General features: G+C 43.2%; 1 protein-coding gene across 11 annotated transcripts in view; it reads left to right on the forward strand.

Moving 5' to 3' along the window:
• BRSK2 (BR serine/threonine kinase 2) overlaps positions 1–22,690 on the forward strand; it is a 322,400-nt gene that overhangs the window by 212,818 nt on the left and 86,892 nt on the right. For all 11 annotated transcript variants that reach the window (XM_075163003.1, XM_075162999.1, XM_075162997.1 and 8 more), the window contains exons 3-4: positions 645–730; positions 14,875–15,015. In XM_075163003.1, the coding sequence (XP_075019104.1) occupies positions 645–730; positions 14,875–15,015 (227 nt within the window). The remainder of the gene's footprint in view (positions 1–644; positions 731–14,874; positions 15,016–22,690) is intronic.

The raw sequence follows: 22,690 nt of genomic DNA on the forward strand, positions 1-22,690 counted from the left end.
GCACAGTCTTACACTTAAGGCTCTAATACTGCGTCTCCGGTAATCGGGTTTAATTTCTTATTGTGCCTTGTACTTCCTATGTCACTTCTTATATTTCTTTCCCTTTCTGTGCCTCAGTTCTGCAGCTATAAAATCACATTGCTGTCTGTCTTCTGCTGTTTGTCTCCCCTGCATACACTGCAAGTTCTTCAGGATGGGGATTTTCTCATATTAATTGAGTACGCAAAACGTAGTGCAGCATGGCCACACCTGTGCCTGTGGGAGGTCGGGAGAGCCCTAAGTGACATCTTAGAGTTTCTGTACTTGGAGAATATGTCACTGGCTGTGGATTGTGAGGCAGGAACAGCCTTGAATGCTCATATAACTCCTACGGCTAATTCCCTGTGGAAGATTTGGGACTTTTCTTTCAATCTTGAAATTTTGCTCGTTTTCTGTTCTGTAGGGCAGGGAATGCTGAGGCTGAATAAATTGAATTTTTCTTAAATTATATAAGTGCTAAATATGATACATTGTTATAAGTTGCCATATCCTCTGCATATAAAGAGGAGTGGAAAATGGATAAATGGGAAGAAAATGTGTGACGATATCTAATGTATTCTAAGACCAAGCTTCTAATCTTCTCTATTTCTTTTTGTTTCTTCCAGGTGGAGCGGGAAATAGCCATCCTGAAGTTGATAGAACATCCCCACGTTTTAAAGCTGCATGATGTTTACGAAAATAAAAAATATTTGTAGGTATTACTGGCTTTTGCCAGAGAAAGGGGAAGGGAAGGAGGAAGGAAGGGAGGGAGATGAGGGGTTTGGAACTTGGTAACATTTCTGAAAGAATGGAGCAGTGTGTGTTTTCACCCTCAGCTGGTGTCCATGTGATATCTGGTACTCGGGTGAGGAAGGAACACTCCTTATTTCCTTGGCTTTTCTCGTTTTCTTCTCTGTACTTTACTTGTATGCTGTTTCTTTTCCTACTTAAAATGGAGGGGAGAGGACAAACCAACGTTTTCTGTCAAACAGCAAGAGGGGAGGAAGGTTTGTACTTGTAAGATCTGGAACTATGTTGAATCAAAACCGTAACAGGCTGTTGCAGTGGATAATTTGGATAACCTCCCTTGCCCAAGTTTTCATTGAGCCCCTTGACTCTCACTAACAGTATTTTAAATTTGCCCCATCAATAACAATTTTTGATTTTAAGGGCTGCTGAAATCTCCTGTTCTGCAGTAACAGTTAAGTAGCAAAGCCTTTTTTTTTTCTTTCCACATCATTGCCAGTGCCAGACAGGGATGTTGTCCACAGACAGAGTCATTTTAGCTTGACAGGGCACTAGATATGTTGAATCTGTTGTCAAACAAACAGGCCACATTAATCTTGGCACAACAGGAAAAAAAAATCAATGTTCTCCAAATGGAAAAGGGCAACCCAATAGGGAACTCAGTGTTATTTTCAGCTTTTTAACAGGTTATTGCAAGTAGAAGAGAGTGGTTAAAAAAAAATTAAACTATTTTTAAAAACCGCCATCCATTGGTGACCTCTTCTTAATGTCACAACACCAGAAGGGAATGACTGTTTACCCAAAGAGAGTGTGTTGAATGGAGGTGACAATCCCTCATGGACTGTTCAGCCAGTCTTGTTACTGGAGCAGTGAATTCCTATTCTGAGAAGTGAGGCCTCTGTGCCTAAGGGTTAGCGTAGTCGAGCAGGCAGTAATTTCTTTTGGATTCCCCGTCCTCCTTTGGGGCAGACCCTGCCCTCCGCAGTGAAATGCGGTTGCCAGAGCGAGCTCGAGCAGGCAGTGGGTGGAGGCTGGCTCGGGTGTTCTCTGAGCCGCGTGCCGAGTGCTCTATCCTCGGTGGCGTAAATGGTCACGACTCCATTAAGCCCAGTTTGCCCCAGCTGAGGGCCAGATGTAACGCAGCATGCTCTGCGTGCAGGAGAAGGGTAGCAAAGGGAAATGAGGCTTTACAGCCAATAAGTTCTCCTTTAATCCTGAAAAGAAACTCGTTTGTAAGAGTACCTGCCTTTGTATTCTGGTTTAAGAGGGGTAGGATGAGGCCCCAGGCTTTCTTTTGGTTAAGAGAGAGGGAATACTCTTCTTTGTGATCCTTGTTTATTTGTATGTGGTGTAATCTTAGGTATACACACACATAAACACATGCACACTTGTATAAACACAGCATACAGCTGGTGCGTTCCAGGTAGGTGTAGTATACTTGAGCGGTGGAGACAATGTATGAATACATGAAGAAGAAAGGCCATGATCACTTGGAGTGAGGGGATGGGTTATAGAGGTGCTGAAGCTTTCTTCTTGCTTTGAATGCCTGTGAAGCCAGCAGCTGAGCTGAGCTCTCTTTCTTTGCCCCAAAAGACTTGGGGGCTCTTTTGCTCCATGTGGAAAAAATCTAGTGCTCAGAGCAGTGCGGATGGTATTACACCAAGATTTCAAAAAAATGACTGATTCCTTGGCAGGAAAATATCTTCCTGCTGAAAATCACCCTGAAAAGGGAAGCATCCCATATCTTCAAGCTATATCTGGATATCGTGGCTTCTAAAAAATGTTGGGCTCCAAAGTGTGCTTTGCCAGTGACCGTTTAGCCTTTAACAATCACTAAGTCTTCTTTGTGCTGTAGCTCCCCTGCCTGTAGGATTGAGTTGTCCGCATCTCGCCCCAAAGGCACTGAATCCCTCTGCTGAAAGACACTGACTCTGTGAAAGAGCCAATGACTGTTAATTACGTTTCATTTTTTATTAGTCACTATTTTAAAGAAAGGGCACAATGCAGAGCTTCTGCCAAGCCTCCGTGCTCAAAATTAGAAACAGCCATGGCATTGGATAAATCTAAGAGGTGGAAGAGAGTGCCTGTGGAGGGGCGAAGTGTTACAAGTGTGGGGGGGCTGAGACGTGTGTATGCATGTACTTTCCCAAATAATAAGACACAGTGACCTCTAGTTCTCACCAGCATCAAAAAAGGGATTGCTCTCTGGTTGTGGCAGCACCTTTCCATCATGCATGCTATCTCAGCAGCAACGGTAGTGGCATGGTTTCAGAGGAGCTCGTGAGTTATGGGTGATATTTCAGCTGCCAGAGACTAATCACGATGCAGCGCTGGGGAGTATTTCCTCGATAAATGTTAATTTCACAAATCATGTTTGACTTTTGGTTTATGATTTAATTTGTGACAAGGGGCTTTGGTTGAGTAGATTCCTAATGCGACCATGAATCAGATCCTTTTTCCACAGTTTATTTAACACTGAAAATGAGTTTTAAAAAGTAATAATAAAAATCTGTTATCATATGTGTGTTAGCCTAGCAGTCATTTTCTGTTTGTTTTGGTGGTTTTTTTACTAAGGTGGTTGGAGAGATGGAGACGGCTATGAGCTCTAAGACTTCCAGCTCTTTATCCAGCATTTTGAGTTGTCTTATTTAGTAAGACTGTGGGCTACAGTTCTGGGTGCATAGGGGAAAACACAGCTGCACTGTGGCTCTCTGTATGTGTGCTGATATACCACCTCAGATATACATTATGTTGGCTAAACTAGCAATATTACTGACAGTTGAATTATTTTGTATTTGTTGTATGATCACACTGGCAGCTTTCAAGCAAGATTGGGAGTCCACAGTAATAGGTAATTTAGAAATAGCTATAGACAATCTATGCCTCCCTCTCTCCTATCATATAACGTTAATAGACAAAACAGCCAGGAAGGGGGGATCATCCTCCCATTTTAAAGATCAAGAATGAGTTAAAGTAGCCTGGTATGGGGTAAGCCCAGAGTTGTTTAAGAACTTACATTGCTGGTTCATAATGGGGAGTAATCAAAGAGCTACCAAAATTTGCGTGTGCACCAGTCATTTTGACTAACCAAGTTCAGACAGTCAGGAATTTTAGGGAAATTTAAATAAACTAAGGGAATGAGCGAGGCAATAACAAAGCTGATAACAAAGTTTTGGTGTGTTCTGTAATGCATATTGGAGGGAAATACTCCTTTGGTCATATGGTTTCTGCATTGCAAATGAACTGTGTGAACCGGGGTGATGGTCTGCTTTTCTCTGTGCTATGTATAGAAAAGGTCTCTCCTGAATTGGCCCTAGATGGAATTTGTGTAGCAACTGGAGAGGAAGACGGAGTTCATACGCTGTTAGCCGCACTACCACTGTGAATGAGCAGGAGGGTCTCATTAGCAGACTTCTTGAGGATTAAATAAGAGGAAACATGCGAAGCCCAGTCCTTCATGAGTGAAGTGGTTGGCTCGGATTTTTTCTAAGAAGCAATCTTATGCTTTATTCTTAAATCTCTGATATGTACATTTACTGCATTTTATGTGGTAAATTCAGCTTTACTTTTGATCTTGGAAAAGCAATTGTCCCACTGTTGGAGGAGCTGTTAGCGTGGCAACCTAAGTGCCATCATACAGTCCACAGGAGATGGACCTTCCCTTTCCAAAGAGGATACGGTTTTGCTGCAGACAGAACTCCCAACAGGGGTGGCGTTATCCATTTGATCTCATTTGGTTAGCTATTCAGTTTAAATTATCAGGGGTTTGGCGAGGAGTGGAAATGAGATAAAATAAAGACATCCTAGGACCACTCCATGCCCTTTTCTTTCAGATGTTTGTACTAGTATTTCTTGATTCCCTTTTGTCCTGGTTTCGGCTGGGGTAGAGTTAATTTTCTTCCCAGTAGCTGGTGTAGTGCTGTGTTTTGATTTAGTATGAGAAGAATGTTGATAACACCCTGATGTTTTAGTTGTGGCTAAATAGTGCTTACCCTAGTCAAGGACTTCTCAGCTTCTCACACCCTGCCAGTGAGAAGCTGGGAGAGGGCACAGCCGGGACAGCTGACCCAACTGGCCAAAGGAATATTCCATACCATATGACATCATGCTCAGTATATAAATGGGGGGGACTTGGGCAGGGGGCGGCGACCACTGCTCGGGAACTGGCTGGGCATCGGTCGGCGGCTGGTAAGCAATTGCACTGTATATTCTTTTATCATTATTATTATTATTATTTTCCCTTCCTTTTCTGTCCTATTAAACTGTCTTTATCTCAACCCATGAATTTTACTTTTTTTTCCCGATTCTCTCCCCCATCCCACTGTGGGGGGGAGTGAGCAAACAGCTGTGTGGTTTAACCTGGCAGGCAGCTAAACACCATTAATAATAATGATAAAAGAATATACAAAATAAGTGATGCACATTGCAGTTGCTCACCACCTGCAGATATTATATATATGTATTTGTATATATATGTATAGATTTATATCGATTAATTTTCAAATCTTCACACTTAAGATTTCAACTTTTGTGGGAGCATTTATTTTAAATCTCTATGTGGTCCAACTTGATCAGCATTTTAAACAAGAATCTGTTTTGAGAGAAGGAGTGGGCATCAGAATATTGTTCTCTGAAATGCGCCATGCATTCATCAGCTCTTTTTCCAAGCACAAGAAGTCCCTTTCTCATCATTCAGTAGTACAGTGCTATCACTGGGCAAGTGCCCAAGCCTCATTGCAATGTACACAACACACCACCTCCTGATTTCAGAGGTGAAGGTGCTTCCCAATGAGCCAGTTAACAAAATTAAAATGTCCTCCTACCCGTGCACAACTCACGTTTCTGGCTTATACAAGATCAGCTGGCAGCAGGAGTCGAAGACTTACACCTCTGGTGGCGTCTGCAGAGGCATTCATGCGGCCGGTCCTCTCCTGCAGGGTTTTCCTGCAATTCTGTTTATTTTTGTTGAAAACTAATTTTGAGGTACCAGAGGATGCAAGAAAGAGAAAAAAAGGTTCTGCGTGTTCTTCTGTTATTGGTAGCCCAGGACTTTGACATTTGATCCATCTGCAGGGAAACCTGTCTAAAGGCAGAAGGAGGGTTCAGAAAGTTGGAGCGGCTCCAAGGGCTCAGTGCTGAAAATTAATTTCCTGGTAGGTATGCTTCTTGGTAGGCTCGTTGTGGGCTGTCAGATTTTGCGGATACAGGAAAAGAAAATAGAACAGGATTGGAAGACAAAATGATGTTCCACCTGGGCCTTGATTAGAATTAAGAGAAATATTCAGAACCAGCTACTTTGACCCCTTTTCTTCTGCTGTTGACTTGCTTTAGTACTGTCATGGATTACAAGCGCCTGTTGCCAAAGGAAAGCCAGTCCGCTGTAGGAGTGGAGCCAGCGCACGTGAGGTTTTGAGTCAGGGGTGGGCCTGGAGACAAGGAGGTGGCCAGAGGCCAGGGGAAGGGGAGGGGGTGCTGCGCCAAGGACTGGTGTTCCCGCTTGCAGGAGGGATGCCAGCCTGGCACAAAGCAGGGCTTGCACAAGGTGGTGGTGATGATTAATACTACACCCTGTGCAACACGGTCTTAATAAGCTCTACCCAAAAGCCTGACTGTATCTTCTGCGTGCTGCCTGGCCATGGTGCTGGGCTTGGGAGAAAACAGGCCCATAGTGGAGCAATTCTGTGACGTGAGCAAAGGTCTAGGGGAGATGTAGCTCCAGAGCCACAGTATATTTATGTGCTTAATTTCTCTTTCAGGCTTCGGTAGTTGTGTGTGTCTGGGCCCTAGTTGTTAAAGGAAAGGCCACTTAGCTCTGAAGAATAAAACCCAAAAGTATATGGTCACTAGCAGAATTGCATCAGTGAGCTGATGGGTATTGTCTCAGCTCTGCCCGTCCTGTGCTGAGGATCCCTCTGGCTGGATCCATTCCATGTCGTGTGCCCAAATAGGATGGCTGCTGCAGTGCCTTGGCATGGATGACTACACATGATGAAGGCACTGGTCAAAACACCTTTCATCCCCAATAAATCAAAGGTACAGAGCGCAACAGCGTAATCTCCTACTACCTCTCTTTTCCCAAAAAGCCCCAACCTGTTTATGCCCAAACATAATGACCAATGAAACACAATCTCCAGTCAAAGTAGCAGACTGGAGTTAAAATTGTCTTTTGGGGAAAAAAAAAAAAAATCTAACACATGCACATTCTCTTGCAGGTGAGGAGAAAAAAAAAAAAAAGGAGTTCCTGGCCTGGTGCCAAATTAGGATTTAAAAATTCATGCCCGCCATAAGAATTTATATAACTTCTGAATAATTTATAGGCTGTACCAATAACAAGGGGCTTAATATCTGATAGAGATTATTTAATCAATAGAAAACAGTGCAATGAAAAAGCTGTCAAAGAACTACAACATGTCAATCTGGGCTAGGCAGCTTTTAACCTCTTCCGTGCTACACGTATGTTGTTCATATATATGTATGGAAGGACATTTTGGAAGTAGGGTGGTAGCATGGAAGAGGAATTGCCAGCACTTTTTTCTTCTAGAGGCTTTTCTTTGGCAGTCTGCCGTTCCAGACACATCCCTTGCTGATTCACCAGAGCTTTGAAATGCAATGAGTTTTCTAGCTCTTCGCTGAATTGGTCAAACGGAGTAGTTAGTTTCTTGTGAATAATCTGCCGAGGATTGTGGGTTACTGTGAGATGGTTCAGAGTTCATCAAGATTGGTGACACTGCCCTAGCACAGCCGTTTCCATTTGTGTTTGATTCTGTGGCCAAACTTCAAGAGGTTTTACGGATGTGAGCACTAATAAACATAGGGACAGAAAAGAATTAAAGACATATCTGTCTTTATAAAGGAGATTCCTACCTGACTTGTGTCCCTGGCCTCGGTAATTGCTTAGACATCTGCATCAACTCTGAAGTGTCTTCATCCATGCCGTGTTCCCCAGTTTTAGGATTATGCTCATGATTTCATATAATAATCAACTATCAAGTGATAAAACAGAGTAGTTGAGCTTCTCAGCAGGTGTGGTCATTTCATGAAATGTCTTACCCATAGGCATCACAAAACAGTAAACTCTTGTAGCATAGAGGAAGCAAGCAGGAGCTCTCCTGATTTTTCTTGTCTTTGTGTGTATCTCTTTCTATGTAACTGCATCTGGGTTTTGCATCTTGCTGGAGTGCACGCCTGAAGCTGCGCATCTTAAAAGCTAGCCAGTGCCACGTGAATATCCAGTCTAACTTCTGGGATAGTAAAAGTCCTAGAACATCACCCAGTGGTGTGTGATACAACCCAGTGCATTCAGGCTTATGTAGAAGACCAACCTACTTACTCCGGTTTAAGCGAGGTTGTGTGTCGTATGTGTAAATATCGTACCATTTAATAAAAACCAGATTATTAACTGGTTCCCTAACAGACAGCTAATCGCATGCCCTGATGAACAAACCTTCTATTGCCTGACCAAAACAAGAAGCTGTGTGAATTAACTACCATTCCTAGAGCACCAGAGAGTATTTCTTGTTACTCTTTTTTTTTTGTATTTATAATACTTACCTGAAATACTTCGTGGTTCAGTATGAGCTTTCATCTGAAGATCTCTATCCATTTAACGCTTTTATAATAATAAATACATTTGTATTGCCCCAGAGGACCTAATTTGTGTAGCTGTGAATGTCTTGTAAATTGTCTTCATCTATAAGGCTGAGAAAACAGGAGCTGCAGAGCCACACTGGGATGTATAGTGATGGGCTGCTGCAGGCGATCCCATCTGGCAAGAATTTTAGTATTTCACACCATTCTTCCTAATGACTTAAAGACAGCTTTTCGTTCTTTACAGATGATAACTGGCGTGTTTGTTTGGGGTTTTTTGTTATTTTGCCATAAATATCTGGTAATGCATGGTCCTGGTGTTCTCTGTGCCAGTTAGTCTTTCTTTAACAGCATTTTTCCAGGCCTTGCTCAGAGCCAGCCTGTTTCTTTTGTTACAGTCCTGCTGGAGGTGGCATGTAGCTGCCTTGCCTCAGCGAGAGCTCTGTGAGTTATTCCTCAACGTTCCCTAGCGCTTGGGCAAAGGCACCCTTTAATAAGTTGTAGCATAGCCCACCAGATGGGAAGGAGAAATCATCACCAAAAGCGTCTTTGTTGCTGTTTTAACTGATATCTTCATAGTATTGTAGCGCAAAGGCAATCTGGTCATGGAGAAGACCTTGCTGTGCTGGCACTGGGCAAGAATGGGACAAAACCAGAGCCTATGCCCTAGTCAGCTTACAATCCAAAACACAAAGCAACTGTTGGAAACCCTGTGATGGGGAAGTCCAAGCTGTCGTCAAGCATCACAGCAAAGAACAGTCTTCAGGAAGGAGCTGAAGAAAAATGATGAGGTAGCTCTCTCATTAACAATCATGCTCTTCCAAGTGTAGGGGGGTGTTGTGAGAGCACAGAATGGTTTGCCTGGGTATTTAACAAGTAGATGGTGGAACCTGGCTTTGGAGGCGGGTCAGAGACAGAAGTCGACCTCAAAAGCCAAGGAAGAAATACTAGGTTGATTAAAGAAGAGGCTACAAGGTATCTAGAAGGGAAGGCAGATAGTTCATGTCAGATTAGTATAAAAAAAGGAGACAATGGAGGCATGGAAGGAGTGGTCAAAGTGGAAGGCTGAGAAAATGATATTGCAGTGATGGTCTGGTATCTGGTTTGAATCGCCAGCAGTGGGGCAAGAATATATTTATCAAAGTGAAAGAGATGATGATGAATTAATGTAGATCCAAGATATTTAACTAAAATTAGACATGAAATTTTAGCCATGTGGGTGGATAGGAAAACCAGTATCTTAGGGGTATAATAAAGAAAACATCCAAAAGATACCAATACAACCAAGTTGTACTGAAGAAAGCCTTTATTGATTTATTTATTTATTTATTTATTGATCGTTCCCAGGGGAAAATGGACCATCCTCTGTGTTTATAGGAGTCCTACTGATGTGCAGAATTTGGAAAAGACTAAAATGACTTGAAGGATGCAGGAATGATGTGAAACTGGTGGGCTGTCATATCTTGTGATTCCCAGAATACAGGCAAGTTGGGGTAATGAGGAGGAGAGGCACAGTGCTTTTTTGTCAGATTTCCAGTCTAAGCTACAGAACAAGCCACAGTCAACCATGGGGAGGCTACTGTGAATTAGAGAGCTTGGAGTCTGTGCTGGTTCCTGGTATAGCCAGAATCTGAGGGGCACAGGGGTAGTTTAAGACCATATTTCTCCATATTCATCCTGGCTACTCCATCTCTTTCACATGCAGAAATCCTCCCTCCTTTGCTATACTGTTTAGTTTTTGTTATTACTTCTTTACTGTTTTGGTTCCTGAAAGAGTAAATAAAATGAACCAAAAAGAAAGAAAGAAAAGAGCCTAGGATTATTCTGAGCTTGCTTTTATAAGCTGCATGCAGGTCTCCGATACGATACGTAGTGGGCCTTTTGTGGTTAGGAACTTACTAGCTTTTATTGGGGACATGGTGATGATGGGATGCAGATAGAAAAATGGCAAAGGGAAGAGATAAAATGCTGCTGCATGCAATCTCTCTGCTCCAGCCCAATAGATGAAATTATTCTTGTATTAAGCATTCGGCTTCTTTATCTTTAAAGACCAAAGTCTTGTCTCCTTCAAGCTCTGAAACTTTACCAGAGATTTTTTGTTTCGTGTCTTGGCTTGTAGCAGGGACATGAGATATCATGCAAGACATGGACCTTGGTGTCTTTATGAAAGCAAGCTGTGGCTTGTGAAAATTTTTGCAACCTCTTAAACAATATATCCAGTGAGGAAAACAAGTAATCGAGAATTTATTTTTAACACCACATGCACTTGGTTTCGTATTGAGTTGCAGAAGCCTGATGTTTTCTTGCTTTTCCAGTGTCCTAGCAAGCAGAGAGGAAATTGGTGGTGGGGACAGCATGGAGTAGAAGGCACAAGGGACCACGGGTGCTAATCCCAGCTCTGATTCTGGTGACTGTAACCCTGGGCAAGTCACTTTGCTTCGCAGTTCCCTATCAGTAAAGAACAGGAGGTTAATACTTGTAATGCTTCTCTCGTGAAATGCAAGGATTAGAAGAGCTGGTGTGTGTCCAGAGCATCCAAGATGTGAGAGCTAAGTGCTCTTACAGAGTCTTTTGTCCTAATATAGCTCCTCTCTGTATTATCACAGCAGGTAGTGTGCATGCTGCCAGCTAGAGGCTGGGTCTTTCCTTTCCTTGAACCTCCTTGCAATGGCTATTACAGGCCAGGGTTTCCTACGTTTTTACAGTGGGAAGACTGAAGCTGTCAATCTTACGTAGACAGGATTTAAAAAAAAGCTTAATTCACCAGTAAGTAACTTTCATCTCCAAATGTAATGGGAGACTAGTTCTGGTTAATCTTCTGGGATTTTTAGAATTCGCTCGCTTGCTTAGAGTAAATGGGAAAAGTAGTACTACAGTGAGATGAGAACCTGTCATATTTGGGAAAGATAAAAGGAAAGGGGAAACTCAGGAAAATACTTCTTAGTGTTTTTTCCCCTACAGGCTATGTGTTATTTACCTTCTCCGAGATCCTCCAAGAGTTGGCATTGGCATACTTCCAATCCTATAGCACTTTGCTAAAGTGAAGGATTTTAGACACTGATGTGGACTCAGGAGATCTGGATTCTCTCCTGTGCCACAGATGCAGGAAAGATGTAGTGTCTGTACGCCTTATTTTCCAGCCTCTGGAATAATGTTCTTTCTTCTCTTTGCTTTTTCTGTTTGGCTTTTCAGAGTGTGTATTCTCTTCTTTGATGGAGTCACTCAGACACACTCACACATACACAGATAGATGGACAGATACAGATATACAGCATTTAGTGGGGATTGTGTAAGCCGTACAGTTGATAGTTAGAACCGGTGCAACACTTGGAAATGTTTAAACCCCTCTTGTTGGTCTGTTTGGAAATAACGTGTACTACTGCTGTGCCATGTAATGCGCCAGCAAAACATTGGCTTGCACAGAGATGGAGGCAGGTGCTGAATTATGCCCTTGTTTAATCGAAAATCTCCTAGTTGGGGGCTATCCTAAAAAAAAACGCATCGTACTGGAGGGAATAGGGTTGGCGGGTGACCAGCTGCAAATCCGAACTCAGAAATCCTAGCCGCAACATAACCACGTAGTACTTGTGGAATGATCCCTGCAGCGTTTATTTCTTGCACTTGACCACTGGGGAATGTGTTTGTCGTCCTTCTCACTCCTGTCACGTCGGGGGCTTTGTCAGATCAGAATACATTGTCGCTGTGCTTCTCTGTGTCCCTTGACTTGTCATAGGCACAAATCTTTTTCAAATGTTCTCCCCTGTTCATTTCCATTATTGTATCTGGTGCTTCTAGGTGGCAAGCAAAAATGGATAACCTTGTAAATGCTCCCTGTCTTTCAATTTGTTTTATTTTTCATACAACGTGTCAGTGCATTTTTGTTGAGTGTTTTTAATAAGATGAAGTTGATGAAAATAAATTGCTTTGCAGTTCCTGCTGTGGGTGACAGAAATGCTGGGTCTGTAATTTTCCGAAACTGTGCATTTGAAACCAGTGTGGAGGGTGTTCTGTATGCCTGTAACTGCGATCATCTTCGTAAAATACCTCCCAGGAAAAGAAAGCAGCTAGCAATTTGAATTTGGGGGACAAGATGCACTGCTGTATCCAGCTTCTGCTGGGCACAGTGAGAGAGGGAGCTGTCAAGGAGAATTTTAGGACTGATTCTGTGCCAGGCTTGGGTCTGCCATATGGGATAGTTAGCCAGATCTGTCTCTAGTATGAGAGGGAGAATGAATTATATAGCAAACCCTCTTACCAGAGTGTCTGTTAGCCAAGGCTTGGAATGCGAGGATTGGGACTTGAAAATGTGGACACCCCAGTGCCCATGGCTACTGCATATCGGCATTCTTCTGAGCGGTTCAATGTCTTGCTCAAAAAATATCATGCAGATAAACGGTGATCTCCATATTACCAAGGCGTACTCAGTAGACAGTCTGGTAACTACTCATCTCTTCTTGGAGAGAAGATAACGCACATATTCCAAATGTGATTTTCAAGTCAAGATTTTTCTCTTTTTTACTTATTTTAATGGAAAAAAGGTCAATATTACCGTATTTCTTGTAATTGTTTTTCTATTTTGATAAAAATTGCAGAAAATACCATTTTAATTCCATAAAGTTTAGAATTTCATTTTGTTGTCCACTTTTTTGTGCTTTTGTACTATTTACTTAGGAGGCAAGACAGTATTAATGTCCATCTCTTACTGCATTCTCTGCTGCATTTCTGTAAGGCAGGGAAATGCTTTCTCCTTGTGCTGGCTGGGAGCCGACACATGGAAGTCACACAGGATGATGGACGAGGAGCTCAGGTCCCACTTTTGCAGCTTCAAGGCTAATGCCATTATCATTAAGCCAATTTTATTTTCCTCAGAACAGCTTTTACTCCTTCTACTGTTCCATCTTTTTGGAAACATTGAAAACAGGAATAATTAAGCCCTCAAATTTACAATAATCTTCTCCTCTTTCCATTTCAAATTTAGAAATTTCCTCTGAGATTATGCTGCTTGAAGTACAGAAAAGACAGTATCCTGGATTAATTCTTTTCATTGTCCACTCAAATTTGAGGAGTTGGATTAATACTGGTAATAAAACTAGCTTGCCCTAAAGCAAAGCATTGAGAGATAGGGATCATACTGCACGTACAGTTCAGCCTGGTCTGCTGTGCTGGTGGGAGGAGGGGACGGAGAAGTACACTCAAAATTTGGAAAAATACCTAATTCTTGTTTGCAAGTTTTCTGGTGATGTCTCTCAGACAAACTGCCAAAGGTTGGAATGCCCTGTTCACCCTTGCATTGTTGCTTTACAGCAACCCCCTTTCAATCACATGCGGTGCTGCGCAACCCTGAAACTCACTTCAAAGGAGTTAGGCAGTAAGGGAGGAGTACGGGTTTCTGCCTCTCTTACGGGGTTTGAACCAGCTAACAGAGCCAAAGAACAAAAGTGATTTTTTAGTAAAAATAATAATATTTTGTTGTTTATATTTGTCATTTCAGATTCTGAATAAATAATCTCACTGCATAATTTCTTCATTCTGTGTTAAGCAAGGAGACAGTAGAGCAAAAAATCACAACAGAGATGGAAAAAGTCCATGGAGGTTTCAAGCAATCCTCTTGCCAATAGAAGTCTATTGCTTAGTCCATATTATATCTTGTTTATTTTTAAATGGTTCAGTTGACAGTGTTCCTGCCACTTCTCTGGGGAAACTATTTCATTCCCACTATTAGGCAACATTTCCAGAGATTTATACTAAGTTTTCCTCTGCTTGGCTGCCTTTCATTACCCCTGCTTACAACAACAAGACGGTCCATCCATGGCAAGTCCTTTCCTTCCAGAAGATTTCACTCTTCTCTCTATGATGCCAGGAGTGCTATGTGAGGTCTGGGATTTCCTCTCTTGCTCCTAGATCCCCGTTTTGCCACATTTATTCAGTCAGTGTCACATTTTTCACATGTGAGTTGCAAGGGAGGGCAGCTACTCCAACAAATCACTGCTGTTCAGCAGCAAAAGCTGAAGCCCTTACATAGGCTGCACACATGTAGTTCTTTTTATCTTTTTTCATAATTTAAACTATTCACCTTTTTTTTTAATTGCCTCTAGTTTGTTGACATCTGTCTGTTTCTCAGGTGTCCAAGACAGAACAGTATGTGAGTGCAGCTTTGCCACAGCTGTTTTATAAAGGAACTGTCAGCTTGGTTAAGGGACCTGAGGCTTCCTAGTATGCAGTCTCGCTCCACAGGAGCTTTATTCTCTTCTTCCCCTCCTGGTCTTTTGAGTCATTTTTGGCATCTGGATTATCTCTCACTATTACATTGAACACTGAATCCAACAGTGGCATGTCTGAAGTTTGCAGAACCCCTGTTAAAAATGTTAATCACTCCTGATTTTAAAATTCTGATTCCCTTCCACTGTTCTTTCCAGTTCTCCTTGACTGCGTGCAAATAGAGGTGTTTGTATATAACCATGTGTGTGTGAGGGGGTTGGTATGATAATGTGCTTACAAAATCCTGGCTTTGTTATTTTCTAGGTATTTGGTGCTAGAACACGTGTCAGGTGGGGAGCTCTTCGACTATCTTGTAAAAAAGGGAAGATTGACACCAAAAGAAGCCAGGAAATTCTTCCGACAAATCATCTCTGCTTTAGACTTCTGCCATAGTCATTCAATATGGTGAGTACAGCCATTTCCAACGGGAGTTACCTGTTACATAAAAGCACAGAATAAAGGGATCTTATTTCTTGATACTTTTACTTACTATTAAGTAACTGATGTTGTAAAGCTCTAAAAGCATCGTGTAAAGTGCTGATGTGTTTTTTAATTCTTGGCCGTCTGTGAGACAGTGCGCCAGTCACAGACAGAATTTTCATGGAGAAGATTGTCCGTCATTTCTCACTAGAGGAGAATTCATTCACCGGGAGTGCTTTAACCAGGAAAATGAAAACCACCAAGGAAAAGCAGTTTAATTTCCATCATTCTTGGGGCACTTGCTAATGACTGAGAATTACATACACTATATCAAAATGAATCCCTGAAGAAACTTGGGACAATTATAAATACAGCAAAGTCATTTTATGGCTTCCTTCAGTTTTTGGAAGCCTGCTGGCTTTTGGCAACTTTCACTGAGTCCCTTCTCGGCATTTGAGTCACAGTTGCCTTTAATTTCCTTTCCAGTAGGGAAGAATTTCCTTGATCTGACTGCTATTGATACTCAGCAACTCCATCGTATGATTTAACCATCAAGTGTGGTTTAACCTGTGCTTTCAGGTGGTGTTTTAAATTAGACCAGTTTCTCCTTCGTCTTCAGCAAGTTTAGGTAATTTAAGTTATACTGAAATCAAGTCGTTATAATCAGTCTGAGCACAGAGTTTCTATATAGCTGCTGACCATAACTGCCTCCTTATTTCTCAGAAATGCAGCTCCTTGTAGTTAGATTGACTGGGGGAGACCATTTACATTACGTCTGCTTGGCTGCTTCTCCGTAGCCACAGCCGTAGATCCCCCCCTCCAGGAGGCCGAGGGCCACTGATAGATACTGCAGTAGTTGGATTTGCATAATCACTGTGTGGTTACTTCTCAGTAACCGTACAGCGACTTTCTGTACCCCCAGTTTTGTGCTGAGAACTCACAAACCAGACTTCCACAGCATAAGTGGCCATAGCAAAAATGGATGCCTAAATATTTAACTTGCTCTTCCAGCAAGAAGAGCATCTACATCTCTGATTCATTTCAACAGGAAATATTAATCTGAAAGAGAGAATATTTCTAATAGATGGAAAGGGAAATAAGAGCCTTTCTTGAGGATATATTAAGAAGAGTATACTGTTAGCAGAAGAGGCAGTTCAAAGGTGGTGGATCTGGGTGAGAAGGTCCTGAGGACAATGCCTACCTGGCACAGGCAGGGTTACAATAGTCAGAGAAATTCCCAGAGGAGGAGAGGGGAGGTTGCGTGCTCTAGAGGATCTAAGTTTCCTCTGCTGGCAGAGACCTCTGACAAGTTTTATTCTGCAAATTCCACAATTTTTACTCCCTGCTAATCAACTGGGTTGAGTGATCATGACCTTCTTATAATCAGCATAATGTAGGTTGTTATAACAGCTGTTATTTTTTATGTACACTGGGCAGTGTAACCACTGGTGGATTGCACACCTACATGTTTCTGTTCCCTACTTGGCTTAACACTTAGAGACCGAATCCAAGAAGACTCAAAAATGTTGAAGTACAACTGAAGAGAAATTATTTACTCTTCCACGTGAATATTGCAGAGAAATATGAATCTCCGTGGGGATAGAAGTTTCTATGAAAGCATGCATATATACACATACATGCTGGCCTTTTGGGCTTGTGATGGATACCTCTTGATATGGCAGACTTTAATAAACTAAGTGAGGATCGTGAGGCTGTCAGACAGACCGGTTAAACCTCTGCAGGTTTAACAATATGTGGAATTTCCAAGGCAGAGTGCATGTCTCTCTTGAGGAATCCGTTTTCCTCTGTTAAACATATTGGATTGTGGGCAGTAGTCTTGTTTGGAAGTAAATCCCCCTGTCTCCTTGCCAACTCCCACTCGACTAGCATCTAGTGCTGAATAAGTTAGCAGTAAATCATAAGCTCTCCCTCCCTCCAGGTCACTCTGAGATTTGTGTGGTCTGTGTTATATTAGACTCTGCATTGTATTCTGGACAGTTATCATCAGACCCTTTTTGAAAATCAGAGTATGCATAAATATGTGTGTGTGCGTCGTGTGAGTGTAAAAGTTAATGTGCTTTCCTAAGCAATGAAGCCTGACCTTGTCCTGTCGTGGGGCAGTGAAATGACAAATCGTCTCATCAGCCAGGTTATCCAGTTATGACCACGTTGAAAAATGAAGGCTTCTGCTTTGGTTAATGACTAAACGTGGGTGCCTCTAACCTACTGGCAGAATAGATTGATAGCCTGGTGTCCCCAGCCCCATATCATTGTCCCATCTTCTTCCTGTACCTCCCAAAACACTGTGAAATATCTGTGGCTCACTTTCACAGCAGTATGTAACCACATTCAGCTTTCACTGCTCAAAATGTATTGATGCACCAGGATTCCCGGATCAAAGAATCAGAAAGGATTACCCAATCCTCCCATCAGTAAAAGGCTTCTGCTGCTACTGTGTGGAGAGATCACCGTGTCTGAGAAGTGTTTTCAAACAAGCGGCTCAGACAAGGAAGCAGAATAGGCTTGGAGCTTGAGTCTGTGTGTTGTTTTAAGAAGGTATGAGCTTTCTGTTCTTATTTTATTTAATGGAAACAGTGGGGGAAGATTTGATGTACCTCACGCCGAGGTGCAGTCACTTACAGGGGTTTGTGCTACAGGTTGGCCACGGGGAAAAGCTTGTAGGTAACCCACTGTAGGGTTCTCCAAGGACTTTTCTGTGTACATGCTAGGGACCCACAGGCAGCCGTGGGTGCGAACAGACGGCACCGTGCAGAGCGGTATTACATGGGATCCTGCAAACAGCGTATCTGCGTTACCTTGCTGCTTTGCCTGAGCTGGCAAGCAGAGCGGTTAGCTCAGTGATGCAGCATTAGTGCTTCTGCTTCCAGCTCTTCCGCTGTGCTACTCCAAGGGCTCTGCACCGTGCTGCAGCGCCCGGAGCAGACGTGCTCAGCAGCGGCGCAAGAAATGGCAGAGGAACCTGGGGTTCCTTGGGCATCAGTGTAAGCCTAGAAAGTTTTCATTGGACATAAGTGATGGTTTTTTCCTAAGCTGCCATTCACCTAACGCTGGGTATCTGCTCTCCGAAATTCAGGGCCTTTAAGACGCCTCAGCCGGCGCCCCAGATCAGTGGTCCCTTTTGAACGTCCTGCCTCCGTACCGGGGGAGAGCTCTCGGCCGGTTCGGCGCAGGCTGTATTTTCTGTCGGAAATGTAGGAGCACCTGCGGGCGCAGGTCGCAAATCCTCGCTTCCCTTGGGAAGAGTCTCTTTTATCTGGGGCAGGGAATGCTGCAGCGCCAAGGGGGGCGGGAGCGGGGCGAGGGGGGGGGCGCTCATTGGCTGGCTGTGACATCACCGGCGAGAGCCGGGATTGGCGGCGTGCGCGTTCCGTGCGTGTTGGGTTTTTGCTTTGGTCAAGCTCATGTTTGGTGTCTGTATCTCACAAGCTGACAAATAAAAATATGATTACAGAAAATGCCCCGTGGCAAACCTTATTATGGCTTCAGAAATAACAGATAATGCCAATTACTGCACAGGGCAGTGGTGACATTGAGAGGAAATCCCCTGCGGTAATGAGCAGCAAGATGTTTATTTCATTTTATTTTTATTTTGGTTGGGTTTCATTTTGTGGTTTTTTCCCAAGCATGCACAAGAGGGGGTTAAGGCACGTTCCTCATGAATATTGATAAATGACAATTATGAGGGCCCTTTCTCCTTTCGTTGCCTGGGGCTGTGCCTCCCTGAGTACGCACAAGGCTCTCGCTGAAGTGTGTCTGTGTGTGCGTGCGTAGGCACGGGGTGTGTGACTTAGAGGGCTGAGGCAATGAATAAGAGCTTTGTTTGACTTTGCCTTGTGTTCTTCCCGTCAGTGCAGGGCGGGGAAGGCTCCTTATAAAATAACGTTTCACGATTTCACAGCACTACTGCCAAAATCTCTGGTATGTTCCCACAGGCAGGAGCTGCAGAGCACTGTAAGTAAAGGAAGCATGCTTTTAGGGAGAAATCTGGGGTGTCTTCGAGAAACAGAGAAAGCTGAAGAATGCCAGGTGCCATGTCCTGTGAATGCCACCTTCCTAGTGACTCCTGCTCTGCCTTGCTTTATTTACAAGGAGCATGCTGTAGTGTGCTGCAGGGATGGTCTGTCGAACACTTAAGACTGCAGCAGCTGGACAGTTTGAAATCATGACTCAAGGCCTCCAAATGTGAAACTGGTCTAGAAATTGTGGAATTAAATAAGGTTAGTTTCTGTTGGTTTTTTTTCCCTGGTCCTCGAGTCTTTAGGTTTTCAAGTTTTCTTTCAGATCATCAGAAGTGAGGAAGGTACCTTTTTCCCCTGTTGAGAGCTGAGATTCACCAATCATTGCCTGAATCCAGGAGTTTCAGATTTGTGATTGAGACTCACTCTAAAACAGTGAGGAACTTTCAAATTTCCCTTGTATAGGGAACCGGAGAAAACCCATCAAGTACAGCAGCTGCAGTGCCAAAGGCAAAGTTACCAGCTCAGCTAAAGTCAGAGGACATGTATTTTTGTAAGTTTACTTCTTTATATAACCCACTGGAAACTCAGAAATGGCATAGTCTTATTGTAAGCATAACCAGGTAACATTCTCTGGCAAGTACAGCAGTGGTGACAGAACAGACTGACAGTCTGTTCTGGCTTTGAAATACATGAATATACGTTTTGAGGCAAGGTTGGTAGGAAGAGCAATATATTTTAATAGATCAATGGAAATAATCGTTAAAAAGCAAGCAAGGTTTTATGCATACAAACCCTTCTCCAGGTCTCCTGATACGTTTATAGATGTTGTCCTTTTTCCTAGCTATAACTATATTTATTTGTTCTGCAGAATTCTGTGAAAACTTACTAAATTGGAGCATAGCAACCATGGCTCTAAACAAAGATTCTGCTGTAGGTAGATACAAGTTACACGTTCGGATCTGATTTGCAGAAGCAAGAGAAAGTAAGATGAAAGGCTTTTTCTGCTCAAGAAAATTAAAAATATTGCTTCTCATACTATTAATTATTACTGATTAATTATTTGCATTACATCAGGCACTTTTAAGAGGCATACTGCAGAACAATTATTCTGTGGTCTGGCCCTTCTGGGAGTTTGGGGTCAGTAAGAAAAGCATTTGCAAAGTAGCCTACAATTTGATTAGTACAAATGACCTGCAACTACTCCAATTAGGAGGTTTTTTGGGTTAGAAATCTGTGACCTACAATGAGTTGTCATAGAAACTGATATGAACATTTCAGCTCAAAAATCACGTTAAAATAATGGGTTAGTTCATCATCTCATGCCAGGTGACATAGCTCCTTTGAATCCAAGATCTGGAGTCTGTCACCACACCAAAAATCTTCTGCCAACTCTGGGTGACAGGGAGGGTTTTATTTCTCTTTTTTATGTATGCTGCAATTGCCTGCAGTACAGATACGGGGATGTTCTCAGAGCAGGAGGACGGACTAGGAAGGCAACGGAACTAGAAGAGCTGTCTGAATAGCATCACTGGGAGCAACCAGAAAGCAATCGTGGGCAGTGTGTAAGTGGGAAGCTGGAATGCGTGTTAATGCATATGTGTGCCTTTCCTTTTCCATGCACCACCTCCAAGAACTGTGCCCATTTCCATGGGACAATTTTTTCAGACCTCTCTATGTATCCATCTTGTGCTGCAAGGGATTTTGTAAAGCCTTTGTTGTAATCTGTAAAAGAGGGACGTTGCGGAGGGTGCTTCCCCTGTCACGGCTTGCTTAATGGCTCCCTTTCACTCACACGCTCTCCCTTCAAACGCCTGCTGTATGCAGGCTCCTGGAGCTAACTTCTTGCCCCGTTGTCTTGATTGAGGAGCTCTGGGCAGTCTGTGGTCACCCTGGATCAGGGTTACACTGACTTCTTCTGCAGTGCTGCATTTCTCTTTCATATTCTTTCTCAGCATATGCAGGGCGCAATAGAAGAGTTTGCTGTGTTTGTCACTGAAGAAGTTGCTCTTCTGATTTTCTAGCCATGTGTTAAAGCCCCTACAGCTTTAGAGCCTTTAGAACAACGAAAGGGTAACGAGTCCTCTGTTCACCTGCAGAGAGAGGAGTTGATGCGGTCATATAAGACATGGAGAGCCAGAGAGATCAGCTGGAATGGGACCAAATTAAATGCATTTACTCTGCAATGTTCCATTAATGCCAAGTAATTACCACATACAGTGGGATTTTTGTTTTGTTTTGTTTTGTTTCATTTTGGCACAAGAGAATTCTTTCCAAATATGAATGCATGAGGCTGTCCGGGCTGCTGGGCTCTTAGGTAAATTATAACAAGCCTTCCCTATTCCCATATGTTCCTCTCCCTTCCTTCTGGCATTTGAAAAGCTGGCAATACAAAGATGGGAAATGCAAATGCAGAGAGGAAGTCTCATTCCCAGTGGCAGTGATGCTGGTTCTGCCACTCTGGTGCAGACTCCTGGCCTGACTTCTATCCCCAGGATGCTGCCTCAGCAAATTCAGAGTGGTCCAAAGATGGATAGCAGAGGAATGTTCCAGCTAGAAGAAAATTTTCATCGGGGCATAAAATTCTCCTGTGGTTGAATGTGCAAGCGCTGCCTGATCCCACTGGCACCCTGGTCTGTGAGAGGAGTGCTGCCACAATACGAAAAAAATACTCAGGCTGCCAAACTCCTATGTTAACCATCCATACTGGGCACTAGGGACTGTGTTGAAAGAGGGATGGAGAAGGGTCAGAGAGATGCAAAACTGCTGTATGATATATTTGCCACTTTATAGGAACCTCATTTTCCCACTTGATCCTCCCTAAAAACCCAGGCCTGAAACTGTCTTTGTTGTGGATCCCAGCTGATGGGAAGACAGGATGAAATGGGGAGAAGGAGACTCCTTTCCACCAGTGAATACTGTACACATTTTCAAAGGTGCCATCCCTTCCCTTTCACCACCTCTCAGTGGTCTGGGCGCGGGGCTGGTTCAAGGTTCACGTATGTTCTTCTCCAGCCAGGACCTGTGGCAGGTCTGCTAAGGCTGGTAGCTTTGAGGCATGGAAGGGGAGCATTTTTGCATTTCCTTTAGCTGCACTGTTTTCCTGAAATAACATGAGATGTTCTGTAGTGAGCATGCATCCAGGCTGGAGAAACACTTGTGGACGTCCTGTGCTTAGGTGATGCTGCGTCTTGGTCATTCCCAAGTTCTCTTCTCTCTAAAAAAACTACACAATTTTAGGATAAGCAAAGAATTTAAATTTTTAGGTACAAAAGGCACATGTCAGCAGGATGCCTGCTATCGACTGAACATGTATGAATGATATCAGCCAGCGCACAAACGGTGGGGCAGGCACGGGCAGCAGCACCCTCAGCTTCTACACCATGTATCTGTTCAGCAGTCAGCCAGGAGCAGTCGCCAGGACTGAAAAACAACCATGGCCGCTGAAAAACCACGCACAGTAGAAGGACACGCGCTCAACTTGAGTGGGGAAGTTTCTTGTTTCATAGCATCAAACAAGCACTGCTTGCTTTACTTGCTGTTACTTGCCACTGAGCCCTAGTCCTCAGACAGGAAAACTTCAGTGCATCTCCCCAGTCGGATGAGGTCCTCCCAGCATCCCGTTAACGAAACCGGTTGTCAGATGAGAACTGTCCAAGTTGTCTGCTGGAACAAACATTAAA

Source organism: Calonectris borealis, chromosome 14 (assembly GCF_964195595.1).
Source record: "Calonectris borealis chromosome 14, bCalBor7.hap1.2, whole genome shotgun sequence".
Classification (NCBI taxonomy): Eukaryota; Metazoa; Chordata; class Aves; order Procellariiformes; family Procellariidae; genus Calonectris; species Calonectris borealis.